Below are 14,753 nucleotides of genomic sequence, written 5' to 3' on the forward strand. Positions count from 1 at the left end.
CCGGGATTTCGGGATTTTGTGTTTTTAAACCCGGGATTTCGGGATCAGGACCCCTCCTACCCCCTCAATCCTCCCCTAACCTGGGACAGTGGTGTAACATTACAATAAGAACGAACTATAAAAAAGGGAAAAGGGATTTCTCGTGAGATTGCCGATACAAATAGAAATACATCTTACAAAACACAGAGTGGACGTCGCCAGGTACTTGTATATCCCGCCAACAACAAAAAAAGACAATAATTTCAGATCTGAGAGAACTTGCAGTCATTGACTGTTAGTTCAAAGCAAATAGGAATTAAAAAAAATCATGCCGTATGATCTAAAACAAATGTATCAATCAGTACACATCCAACATCCCAGGGATTTAGTTAAAAGATGTTTTTTTCTGATTTTTTTTTCTTTATAAAAAACTTGACATTTTGTCAGGAACTATAATATTTGTCTGTAACATTATGATAGTCTCGGATTAATAGTTGTCTAACTCTCCTTTGGTCTCTCAGCCGGTAGATCATTTACACCTTTGTTGGTCTCTTGTGGTTAGTTGTCCCAATTTTATTGAGGTCACTAGTGGATGATTGTCTAAGTCTTGTTTTGCCTTTTGTGTATGTAATCTCAGTTTACTTTAAGGTGGATAGTTGTCTCATTCTCCTTTAGTTTGCAATGGACAGTAGTCAGTCTCCTTTGGTCTTCGATGGACATTTATCTTGGTCTATTATGGTGTCCAGGGGATAGTAAAATCAGTCTCCTTTGGTCTGTAATGGACAATAGTCTGTCTCCTTTGGTCTGTAATGGACAGTAGTCTGTCTCCTTTTGTCTGTAATGGACTGTAGTCTGTCAGGCTCCTTTGGTCTGTAATGGACAGTAGTCAGTCTCTTTTTGTCTGTAATCGACAGTAGTCAGTCTCCTTTGGTCTTGGATGGACATTTATCTCGGTCTATTATGGTCTCCAGGGGATAGTAAAATCAGTCTCCTTTGGTCTGTATTAAGATACCAAATTTATACCCCTGTTTCAACATAAATAAACCGGATAAAAATCCGCGTTTTCCGAAATTGTTTTTTTAATTAGTCACACCGGAAGTAACAACCGGATTTTTTTAACAAGTAAAAATACTTTCAAACTTTAAAATACATCTCTGCATTTCATATACTATAGTAGGGAAAGTAAAGATATTTAACAGTTCTCTTTTTGAAATCTTCAAGATACATTGTTGTTAGCTCAGGTACAATAAACTTAATTTCATAGAATTGGACGGGTTTCAAGGTTTTTAATGAATCATTGGCACGAAGGTAAATATATATACTGATATAGTTCAATAACTTTTGTACTTAATGAATGGCTATTGTTTATTTTGAATTTATTGAACCATAAAACTAATTTTTGACTCTTCACATTTTACATAATCCGCTTAAAATGTGAAGAGTCAAAAATTAGTTTTATGGTTCAATAAAATCAAAATCAATAATTGCCATTCGTCATGTAATAAATTTCTATAAAAAATAAGGCTCAAAGAACTTTATATACTATTTATCTTGACAATAACAACATACACACATGTTGGCGTATGAATACACAACGTCAGAGTGGGCGTGTCGCCATCAAAATTGACAACATTAAAAATAAAACTACTAATTTTAACCAATCAGACGTCAGAAGACAGTAAATTCACAAAATTTATTTATTGTACAATACATCTTTTCTTCCGTTTAGCATGCTTAGAAATATTAGGGAATTTATTGTAGGACAACTATTTGAGTATGTGTGTACACTTTACAAAAGGTTATCCGTAAATCCTCATAAATAAAAAACAACCCACATTTCATACCTTTTACTTCTACTTCTACAAGCATGACCAGATGCATGTAATACATGTAGGTCATTTCTGGAATCATGTCTTTCACCAGTAAAGATGGTCAATTTTGCACACCTTTATGATGTCATTTACCAGACAGAAGACACACCTGTATCCCTGCTCTAGTAAAAGTTTCCAGCACTTTCCACTGTTTAATCTGTTAAACATGTATAAATCAAATATAATTAGATAATTCTTTACTTTCGTAGATATGTAGTTAACTAAGTGTTGGACATTCAGTAAACAGTATTGGCTTGAAGATGGCAGATCCTCAATATGATAAAACTATGATCAAGAAAGGAAATGTCAGGGTAAAGGGACGAATACCTATAGGCAAGGTATGTTAGGGTAAAGGGACGAATACCTTTAGGCAAGGTACATGTACAATGTATGTCAGGGTAAAGGGACCAATACCTATAGTCAAGGTATGTCAGGGTAAAGGGACGAATACCTATAGGCAAGGTATGTCAGGGTAAAGGGACGAATACCTTTAGGCAAGGTACATGTATGTCAGGGTAAAGGGACCAATACCTATAGTCAAGGTATGTTAGGGTAAAGGGACATTACCTACAGGCAAGGTATGTCAGGGTAAAGGGATGAATACCTATAGGCAAGGTACATGTATGTTAGGGTAAAGGGACGAACACCTATAGGCAAGGTATGTCAGGGTAAAGGGACAAATACCTATAGGCATGGTATGTCAGGGTAAAGGGACAAATACCTATAGGCAAGGTATGTCAGGGTAAAGGGACGAATACCTATAGGCAAGGGCAGGGTAAATGGACGAATACATATAGGCAAGGGCAGGGTAAATGGACCAATACCAATAGTCAAGGTATGTCAGGGTAAAGGGACCAATACCTATAGTCAAGGTATGTCAGGGTAAAGGGACCAATACCTATAGTCAAGGTATGTCAGGGTAAAGGGAACAATACCTATAGGCAAGGTATGTCAGGGTAAAGGGACCAATACCTAGAGGCAAGGGCAGGGTTAAGAGACAAATTCCTATAGGCAAGGTATGTTAGATTGAAGGGTTACCTTGCCTGAAGCCCAAGTACATGTATTTTGAGATAAAGGGAAGCATAACCTAGGGGCCAGATGTGTCATTAGGGTACATTTTGTAATGGTATTTTTTTCTAGAAGCAAGCTACAATGTATTTGAGCATAATGAGAGTGACAGGCTTTTTTTAATATTGAATAGAATACAATAGAATATTTTTATTTTCTAAATTACAGGGCCATAAAGGTCTTAAAATCAGTTACAATTGATTAACATTTAATTGGTAGCAACAACAATAATAGCGGTAAATACATACATGTATATATTTAGTATATAAGCATTAGTTAGAATTAGAGCCAAAAACCCCATATATATTGTGAATAAAATTATGAATAAAGATACATGTATAACAAGTACAGACATTTTGATATTGAGCATAACCTCATTTTGATTTCCTCTCAGGATTATTTATTCACATTGTTTCAGTATTGCCACTGCTTTCATGCTGTTCTTGATCATATCTATAAAATGTCATGCTTTTTAACACTTTACTGTAATACACAATTAGTCATAGATTGTAGATACATTTTGTACAGATATTTTTTACTTTATCATAAAATTGAGAAAGGAAATGGGGAATGTGTCAAAGCGACCCGACCATAGAGCAGACAACAGCCAAAGGCCACCAATGGGTCTTTAATGTAGAGAAAAACTCTCGCACCAGTAGGCGTCCTTCAGCTGGCCCCTTAAGAAATATGTATACTAGTATAGTGATAATGGATGTCATAGTAAACTCTGAATTATACAAAAGAAACTAAAATTAAAAATCATACATGTTTATTAATATCTATTTCAGTCCTGGAAGAAAAAAATGTTAGTGTTATATGGTCCGTCTAGTAATGGAGCTGCACGATTGGTCAAGTATTCAGGAGAGCAGGCATTTGCAGAGGATGAGCCTTCATCACAGATTCCACTCAAAGATGTTGGTAGTGCTCTCAGATGTAAAATGTCTGAAGGGTCGCATGGAGACGGCATTACTTTACATATGTCTGATCGCAGCATTAAACAGTTCCTTTGTGATACAGGTAACTATATATATATTCCTTCTTCAGTTGTCATATGGATAAAGATTTTTATAACTAACTGTATGATACTAGATTAGCTTTACACAACCACTTTTATAATTAAAAGGTAATTGTGCAAATATAAATTAACTAAACCGTGAAAAAAGAGGTAAGATTGACCCATTTTTAGTTTTTGGCTTCCAACTTGTTTAAACATGTTGAAAGGCCATACTTTTCCTTCTGTTTAGTGCTTGAAACATCCTAAATCAGTTAATCATGTTAATACATGTAATACAGAATAAAAAGAATTTATAACATTTTTTTTGTCTGAATGAAAATTTTTGTAATAAACTAAATTTGATATCATTATAAACCTTTACATACTCAGGATAACACTTGTTACAGCTTCATACCAACATGAACAAGCAAAGTGTAGAGAGCATGAATCTATTTCATATTCCATAAAAAAAATAACAAAAACTGAGAAATATTAAACATGTTACGTCATAGTACTTAATTTGCAATCTCGTTAATAGGAGAATAAAAGAAGCAAAATTATTTTATGTTTTCTTAAGAGTCTACATAATTTTATTTACCTAAAGCTTTTATTGATTACAGAATCTGAATCTACAGAATGGTTGACTGCCATACAGACAGAATTGACCAGAAATGATAATCTGCCTTCAGGTTTGTATATATATTTACAGGAAACAAATTTACATTATTCTTCCCCGATTGTTATTTCTTCTTAAAATTTGTGAGAACACAAAAATGAAAAAAAAAACAGTTAACAAGCATCAAACAACTTTATTAAGGTCAAGGAACAGTAAATGGGCTATGTCACAGATTTTTCTAAAAATTCACATACAACCTTGGCTCGTTGAACTACAACTGAAAATCGAAAAAATAATACATTTATCTCTTTTATTATCAGAAAAATTGCAGATTGATTTCTTTTAATGTGGGTGAATATTTGTATAGAAAGCACATAAAATCGGAGAAAAACCTTCTAAAATTTGTCTTAAAATCGCCAAATCTCTAATTCCACTCCATAGATTTTTCTTAAAAAACTATATATTGTTTACACATAAATTTCTGTTTTAATGATATAAAATAATCATAGGGTCACCGACTTCGTTTTTTGTCTAATAATCAATCTGTTACCTTGTTGGTAGTGAAAAACGTCAAAAATCAACGTTTTACGGCCTGCAACGTGATAACGTTACGATTATTTCGACGTTTTGTTGGATTTTTTCACAAAGAACGCAACTTTAAATGAAGCATACCATAAAAACGAAGTCGGTGACCCTATCTTTATTTTGCATCATTATAACGAAAATTTATGTATCAACAACATATAGTTTTTTAAGAAAAATCTATGGAGTAGAATTAGAGATTTGGCGATTTCAAGACAAATTTTAGAAGGGTTTTTGCCGATTTTATGTGCTTTCTATACAAATGTTCACCCATTTTGTAAGAATTCAATCAGTAATATTTCAAATGATAATTGAGATAAATGCATTATTTTTTCGATTTTCAGTTGAAGTTCATAGAGCCAGAGTTGTATGCCAAATTTTACTGAAATCTGTGACATAGCCCATTTACTGTTACTTGACCTTAAGTTATAAATTAAGTAAAATATATATATACTCAAAATTGACAACAACACTTCAAATGGTCTGCAATTGTATTTGCTATGGTCTACATGTTTTGCCTGTAATCATGGTAGTTTTGAGTATATTTTAAATGTTGCAATTATTTGCATAATTTGACAACTCTGCATACCAAGGTATCCACTTCAAAATTATTCACACAGGCATTGGTTCACCATACAGAGTTTAATGAAATATATATAGTATTAGAAATTAAAATGGTCTTACAAATTTATTGTTCTGTTTTTTCAGGCATTTTTGAAATCGTGGAGATGACTTTATTTATACTGTATTTACACCACAATCTGTAATAAAAGTACATTCAATTTTTTATACAATCAGTATAGGTTTAGTAAGACTATATATGAATGATATGTATTAAAAGTAAAAATTTCAACAGGAAAAATAAATTAGAATACATATCTTAAAAAGTAGATGAAAAGAATTTTTATCAGAAGTTGAAGTTTGATACCTCTCTGTTTAGAAAGTATCTAAAACATAGTAGGAAATCATGTTTTTATATTTAAATAAAGACCATTGTAAGAAATTGACAACTTTTTACGTAGACATTATTGAACAAATTTGAGATCAATGACTTTCAGGAAATAAAAAGAAAAATTGGTATTCTTTCTTATTCTCTTGCTACTGTTGATCAGGGCTTCCAAAATTATTTTCAGCCAGCCGGAGAATTTAAATATTATCCCGATTTTAATCTCTTAAGACAAAATATACAAAAGGCAATTATGGTAATCAGTTGGCTATCCCAATGAATGGCATTTAAAAAACCAGTATTAAACATTCTTTGATACAAATTTGAAGAGTTGAAGTTAACAGTTAAATTGTCAGTGCATCATTTTGAAATAAATCCACAGTATTCTTAAAGTAAAGTAAAATGTATCAATATTTAGTTGATTTTCAGTTAGATATCTCCCCTGAATTGGTTGTTAATTGGCAAACATATATCTCATAGCAAAATCCCATAATTTAAAAATTATTATAAATTGATACAGACTTATAAGGAATACTTGAAGTATAGTCTGAACTTTAAAACATTTTAACTAATTAAAATTTTGATTTGTTAGTAGATGAACAAACTTCAAAACAAGAGTTTGCAATACAATATCATTACATTAAAATGTTTCTCTACATTTCAGGCATGTTCCGAGTCTTTCTTTTACCATGTGCCACATTAAATGACAGTGGAGAGTGTATATTATATGTGACTTCTGATTGTGTATATATTTATGATAATGAACAGAAAAATAAACAAATAACTGCATGTGATATCACTCATATACGAAGATATGGTGCCGATGCTAAAAGGAAGCAATTTCTTATAGAAGCTGGAAGGTAAACAATTGTATTTTAGAATGATTAATGTGGTACATAACTCTACAGGGAGATAACTGTAAAGTTTACCTGAACATTTTAATCACATTTTATAGTTAAGGAAATATAACACTCCTCAATGATTAAGATGTTTGTCAAACTGCTATATATCCAATGAAATTTTTCTGATAAAGGTTTTAAAAAATTTTTTTTTTATCAAAGGGTCAAAGTTGACATTTGTTCTTTATTTTATGAAAATTAAGCGGGCCAAATCAATTTTAGTCAAGGTGTTTGGTAACATCTTCATGATTGCTTTGGTTTGAGACAACACCATATTGTTTGCTATACACTTTATCTCTATTTGTTCGTCCTTACTGGACATCACAAAAGTTCCATAAAAATTTTTGTATAATAGAAAATATCTGACGTCACAATAGAATAGTGATTGTTGTATTACATCAAAAATTCCAGTAGAACAGATTCTCTGGTCAAGCAGCACAAATTTCTAAAAGCGATCAGGTGTAATATTACAAGCTGATTATTCCAAAAGAGACCACACTGCTAAGGGCACTTAGAGAAATTATCAATTCAAGTATCATGAATATCAAAGTCTTTGTGCATCTCTGTTGTCATTTTCTTTGCATCTTTGGCTATAATCATGATGAATTTTAATACTTAAATGGTTAAGAGTTAAACAGCAAATATGATCAGAAATAGTTTCAACACTGTATTGATTGAATGCTACACTTATATATGTCATATTGATATTAATGTATGTGTGGTAATTTATTGAATTTTCCTATTACAGTAAGAATCCTACTGGAGAGGGAATCTATTTATTCAGAACAGTTTTTAACCAAGAAATTCATGATCAAATAGAAGAGGCTGCTGACAGAATAAAGAAAAAAGTAGCAGGACGACAAAGAAGTGTTCCAACTATACCTGCAAGTAAGTCTTTTAAAACACATTTATATTTCTGTGAGATATCTCTGGCAATTAGTATATATAAGAAGATGTGGTTTGAGAGCTAATGAGGCAGCTCTCCATCAAAATTACAATTTGTAAAAAGTAAACCAAAATAGGTCAAAGTATGGCTGTCAATACGGAGCCTATGTTCACATGGAACACAAAGGTCTAACCAACAAAAACAAGGAAATGAGAAACACTTATGAATCACATAAACAAGCAACAACCACTGACTTAGGACAGGTGCCAACAAATGCAGCAGGTTCATAGTTGCTACATGCAATTTTTTAACCGGATTTTTGTGACAAAAATGTCGGTTATTGATTTGGGGATGTACGGGTGGCGGTCGGTCGGTCAGGCAGGTGGCAATCAAATGTTGTCCCTGCATTAACTCATGAACCGTTCAACCAAAGCTTTGGAGTTTCCAGTCGTCTCCGTGCATTTGTGCATGAACTGTTATTCCAAAGCTTCCCAAATTTTAATATGTTGTTACTGATGACAAAATGGAGGTCAAGTTCAATAATGACGATTTTGACTTTTACAGTTCAGGAGTTATGGTTCTTGAAAGATTGAAAAATGGTGTTTCCAGTCGTGTCCGTGCATTTTCTCATGAACCATTCAACCAAAGCTTTTGAAATTTTTATATGTTGTTACTGATGACAAAAAAGAGGTCAAGTTCAATAATGACCATTTTGACTTTTACCGTTCAGGAGTTATGGTTCTTGATAGATCGTAAAATGGCGTTTCCATTCACGTTGTTACATTTACTCATGAACTTTTCAATCTAAGCTTTTCAAATTTTAATATGTTGATACTGATGACAAAATGGAGGTCAAATTTGATATTGACGATTTTCACTTTCACCATTCATCAGTAATGATTCTTGTGATATTGCCAGGACACAAATAAAAGTTAATAAATCCGGTTTGCTGATTTTGTGACAGCCTCTTGTTTAAAGTTGAGTTAGTGGAAATTAAATTAATCCTTTGCGTTTGTTGAATGACTATATGGTGAATCAGTATGTTATCAATCAAATAAAGAAGAACAAACTCTTGTTTTTTTACACTAAAATATCTCTCCTGCTTGGAGTATATTTTAAAGTCTATAGATTTCAAAAATAGGTCTTAGTTGATGTTAATAGACAACTTTTGAGTTTGATGCATTTCCGTCAAAAACTGGTTTTAGTGAACGTCATTTGAGCGTTTAGAGGCATCGTGACTTGCATTCAATGTTGAGCTAGTGGTTGGAAAACTATAATTTTATATTGTACCAATTATACTGCAAATTGAATTCTCAAAATTGACAATCAGCACTGCTGTCATTAGGGAATTGTCATTAAGTACCTACAGAACAACCATTATTTCTAGTTTATCCTACCAATGACAATCACTAAGACGCTTGATGAACGTAAATAGTGCAGGGATACAGGCAATCCCCTCTATCTGGTAAATGATGTCATAAAGGCGCGCATAATTGAAAGTTTTTTCCGGTGACAGATGAACTCGAAAGTTGTCTACTTAGGTCTTCCTTACTCTTGTACAATGGGGACACAGTAATACTGATCTTCTGTCTGTTCGTTCCTCCTACAATTATTTTTGTCAAACTTTTTCTTGTAACACTGAACAGAATGACTTAAAAGTTTATATTTATTCAGCTTTTACAATGCTTAAAAGTTTTTTTATATTGTGAATGGTTTTTTTTCCATTATATATGTTCATGTTTTTTATAAGTATATATTCTCGGCTGAAGCCCTTGATCATGTAGAAACTTTTTCTCAGGGATTTCTTTCAGGTGCCAAAACACCATGATTTTATTTTTAAATTACGGAAAACTCTATGGTAGTCAATATTATGCATAGACAACATGTGAGCCTCTTGTTGATATATATATTTTTTTCTTCTCCAGAGCAGCCTATTTATATGAACCAGAAACCCTAAAGATACATCGGAAAATTAATCAAACCATGTTAGGCCTTCACAGACATTCCTATTGGAATTTGCTCAAGATATTGAAGTGGTGATTTTGTTGTTAGGACTATTCCACTATTATGGACTATTCCTATTAATATAATAGCCCTTAGTCATGTTTACAAGCATTTTTAAAAGACTATATTTTTATATTATTAAGTTATGAAAAAGTGATGTAATTAGTGCTTTAGCACACTCGGTATGATTTCATTAACTGATCATGTGTTGATGTTAATCTGTTGTATGCAAAGGCTTATATTTGTACTGGAACTCAGGGTCCTTGTTCAGACTATTCTCTTATTTAAATTTGTTATATTAGAATGTTCTAACGTTGTGGTTCCTATGTTATTAATTATATTTATAATACAACATTAAGTCATGCAAAATAGTTATCAATTTTCCAAGCTATATTACTACTTTTCAGATTTAAAAAAAAAATTAGTATATTTTGAACAACGTTATATGCATATTATTCCTTAACATTTCAAGAATTTATCAATTAGATATTTAACTTGCAAAATCTGTTCTAAAATTAAATCAATGATTTCATTGTAACACATGTTAGAGTATTATTCAAAATTTGAGTTATCTCCCTTTGTCCATAATTGTAATGAAACCAACTACAACAGACTCCAATTCATAATATATTGCCTTCCAATATTAATACAATGGAATGTTTAAGTTTTAGTTTGCACTGCAATCTTTGCCCTTCACTGTTCATGACAAGCACTTTAATTAGGTATGCTATGAAGTGTGCAACGTTCAGTTTCATTTAATTTACTCTGACAATCTGCATCAACAAAGTTTTGTTTTTTTAATTTAGATGTTCAAAAATATTCTTTACAAAAATTTATACAGCCATTTTAATTATAAAGCTTAACATTAGGGTAGTTTTGGAGCATGATAAAAAAGAAATATATAGAATATTTTATTGTTTGCTGAAATGTAGATTATGTAACTCCTGCTTCTTACCACCAATAAATGGTGTGAATCTCTCAAATATAAGCAATTAATCATTCAGAAAATGGTAAATGGGACCATTTGTAAAAGTTAAGGCTGCTTTGTGTCCAATGACCTGTACTATAGAGTCATTGTCATGATAATCTTATACTAACAGCAACCAAGATCAAAATAGTCTTATTTTTCACATTCTGCAAAGCCAGCAAACATTTCTTGATGGGGGGAAATAATGGCCAATATTATTATAGTATATTATATAAATGACTTATCATATACCACCAATGTATTTTAATGAGATATTTGCATGCTTTTTTCATCGAAGAATATATATCTGCTATGTAACTTTTACATTTTTTTTTAAAGAAATTTTGCTAATTATCAAAAAACATATTTTTTTGCTATTTGTAAATTGTGCATCTTTAAAAAAAAAAGTAAGCAATAGCTTGTTACTTCTTTCTTGATCTTATAAAAATACATAATTATTTTACCCCGTTCTCCCCAGGAAACAAAACATAACAACAAAACAGCACCCAGTATTGTACTGTTTTGTTATCAGGGTCTATACATTGTACCAAGGGGATACAATCATAGCAACCTAGCAAAGGGGGGAGGAGGGTTTCAATAGCTGCTGCCAATCATAGGAAGAATGATTTCATGATTGTTGTGTCCCCCACCTTACGTATGTTGTTATACAGTATATGTTAATATGCATAATGTTATGTATATATATTTATATGAGATTTCACCTGTAACGATGTATTGATGTGCAATGTTCTGTCGTGTGATGAATCATTCTTAAGTTTTTGTTGGTAATCTTTGTTTGATAATGTTACAATACTATCAATGTTAGTGATTCATAATGGGGCATTAATAATACATTTAAATCATATAGGGTTAACTGTTGTAAAAATATTCAAATTAAAATGCATATTATACTCGATCATTAGAAATAAAGTTCAATATAATTTTCCAAATGTTCCAAGGTTCCCATCTGTCATGGCTATGTATTCAGGATTAGCTGAAGGGATTTTTTGTTTTTGTTAAAGTCATATGAAAGGAGTGACCGGTGAAAAATAATGTTATTCCAATTCTTACACCAATGTATACAAACATCATAAACTTAGTCTTCTGTGCATAATTTTTTACGCATAAATTTCATATATTCGTCAATTTTTTTTTCAATCGGTCAGTGTTGTTGTGAAAATATGGCAGGTGATTAAAATTAGTGTTTTGAAGTGGAAGTTTAACAATTGTTACCTGTTTGTCAACAATCACAAAAAAAGGGAAATTGAGCAAGTATTTAACATGTACAATCAGGTAATAGTTTATTTAAAGGGCATCCATGCATATTGCGATCAATGGATTTTTTCGAGATGGGGTCACTCTGAGGTCAATTTGCATACAGAAAATATGTCGGGGGAATTGCTTCCTTCGAATTGCTTCCACGAAGGAAGCAGGAAGCAATTAAAATAAAATAAACTTCTTTTAAATGTGGATAAATTAAAGAATTTTCTTCAAAAAAAAGGATATGTACATAAGTTTTATACTGAAAACTATCCATTGAGTTTTAAAAAACATATGCATAATTTTTTTAAATTTGAGGTTTCTTATGACTTTAAGTCTTGTTTGTTTTATTTTAATCATTAGAGATAGTTCATGTTGACATCTTTAAAAAGGGAAATAATGATAAAAGTATTTATGAAATACTTTAAAAGTGTGCAAGAAAATCTTGTCACCCTCTGTGTTATGATTATGATTAAGTGAAGTGATTTTTTTGTAATTTTTTTTAGAAAAGGGACCAAACACTTCTGTTTTAATTTAAAAGATACCTATGTGTAAACTATAGACGAATTTTTGTTTTGGGTTTTACAGTAACTATACTCTTTCGTTAATTCAGAAATGAATGCATTTTTATTATTGCAGATAACTTATACTGGTACACATGCAATATCTAATTCAAGTTTTTTTATTGGATGAACAAACTTGTAAAAAAGAGAGTTCATATGTTTGTAGAGCCTAACTTGCATTTGCTGTTTGCAATTATTGGATATTTGTATTTTATTTTTGTTCACAAGACTTCCTGAAGATTTACAAATACTACACAACAAAAAAATGTGATTTTATTTATTAAATAGCTTGCTTGCATGTTACAGATAAAACTGTTTATACTTTAGTAGCCCAGTACCGCTTATCAGAAGTAGAGAAAAAGTTGAGGAATAGGCTTCTTTTAGCCATTGTTTATTTAGTTAGTTTTTTTCTTTGTTTATTAATATCAGTTGGATTTAATCACATCATAAATCAATAGCAAAGTGTTTGCATATAAAACACAACAGACAGGTTTATCAAATTAAGCATCCTAAAATTATTAACTTTTATTCTTTATTTTGATATACATAGAAGAAAATTAATATTTTTGAAAGAAATGTTTTTATACTTGCATATTTTGTAACACTAAGAACATTATAATTAAGAATTTTTTCTGTGTTGTGTAATGATAATCTTGATAAAATGATAATAATCAGATTCATTGATACGTTACATAAATGGCCATGCTAGAATTCATGTAAAACAATTCATTCTATTTACCTATAGCATGTTAAATATTGTACCTTTATTTCTTTGCTTTCTATTTTTTTTTTATAAATTATTGAGATTTTAAAGATACTGTAAATTCAGGATTTTTATTAAAATGTTTTAATTATTGCTAAAATTGTGACATAAAGCGATTTAGAAAACATCCAAAAAGCTACATTCTTTTTATTTGTAAAGAATTTCTAGAAATTGTAATAATAATTCTCACAATTTTGTCATTTGTTTATATCAATTGCAATTATAAATGCTTTTTAACAAAAATCTGAATTTACAGTAGTTACTTTGGTGAACAATGAAATTATACGCTATTTTTTAAATTATTAATCATGTTATATATCTTTTTGGAAATAAATTTATTCATGGAAGTTTGTTGTTCAAATTCTTGTAGCTTATTGCTATTAGATGATGGTCATTCTTAAACTGATCAGAATGCCTACGGTTTTTAATTTCAAACTAAATTTGGTTTTATTTTGGTAGAATTATTAATATTTTATTGCTGGTTTGGTAAAATGAAGAATACTTTCAAACCAGAATAATGTCCAATTAAATCTAATAATAATAATGGAAGTGCAGAACTGTGAGTTCACTGCCAAATTTCAATTCCATTCTGATTTTATGGTTCCTTTCGTGTCCTCTTAAAGAGATTCTTGAAAGGTCATAAGTCATTTAAGAGATTAATAAATAATATAAGATGTGATATGAATGCCTACTTTCCATCAAAGACTGGAGAGAAACAGTACAGAGATATAACCAACTTCAGGTCCAGCCTTCAGCAATGAGCAAAACCCATTCCATAAACCAGTACATGTAGTAAATTATAATAGGCTATGATACAACAAAGTGTAAAACAATTCAAAAGGAAAAAACAAACAAACTACTTTATTTTTTAAAGCAAATAATATGTAACCCTTTTCTGTATAAATGAGGAGTTATAAAATAGTGTGATGAATGTCAAAATTTGAGCTTCGCACTCACCCACATATGGATTTACTGATCCCGTATATACTGATCACCAGCACACTATGTACACAATTGTATTAGCATTGGCACATCTTCTTTCCATGGAGATTGTTTGGCCCTGTCCCTACTGTCATGGTTCATGGGCTTTAAATATTTTGCATAACTTTACATGTTAAATATTGCTACTTTTATTTCAACATAACACAAACATATCTCTATATCAACAGTTTATTAGAAAAACATTTTGGCACTAAGGGGCCTAGCAGCAGTCTGCACAGTTAACCACTGGTCTAATGCCCCAGACTAGTAAAATTTCATTCAGACGAGTGAGTTTTGTCAAAACTTTGTTTGGACAAATAAAAAAAATGTCTGAATATTGGTCTGCGGACTAGTAGCAGAAAACGTTTTTGGTG

The 14,753-nt window shown here is 31.2% G+C and overlaps 1 protein-coding gene across 2 annotated transcripts; it reads left to right on the forward strand.

Annotated features, from left to right (window-relative positions):
• Positions 1 to 1,077: 1,077 nt before the first annotated feature.
• On the forward strand, positions 1,078 to 12,387 carry LOC134722184 (docking protein 4-like). Of its 2 annotated transcripts, none has more exons than XM_063585765.1 (7): positions 1,078 to 1,287; positions 2,060 to 2,188; positions 3,707 to 3,935; positions 4,533 to 4,601; positions 6,721 to 6,916; positions 7,704 to 7,843; positions 9,767 to 12,387. In XM_063585765.1, exons 2-7 carry the CDS (start codon positions 2,111 to 2,113, stop codon positions 9,796 to 9,798), a joined length of 744 nt encoding a protein of 247 aa, XP_063441835.1. In that variant the 5' UTR covers positions 1,078 to 1,287; positions 2,060 to 2,110; the 3' UTR covers positions 9,799 to 12,387. The 2 variants fall into 2 exon arrangements, with proteins under 2 accessions (XP_063441835.1, XP_063441836.1); XM_063585766.1 differs by having other exon boundaries at positions 1,078 to 1,220.
• Positions 12,388 to 14,753: the final 2,366 nt, after the last annotated feature.

This window comes from Mytilus trossulus, chromosome 6 (genome assembly GCF_036588685.1).
Source record: "Mytilus trossulus isolate FHL-02 chromosome 6, PNRI_Mtr1.1.1.hap1, whole genome shotgun sequence".
In the NCBI taxonomy this organism is placed as follows: Eukaryota; Metazoa; Mollusca; class Bivalvia; order Mytilida; family Mytilidae; genus Mytilus; species Mytilus trossulus.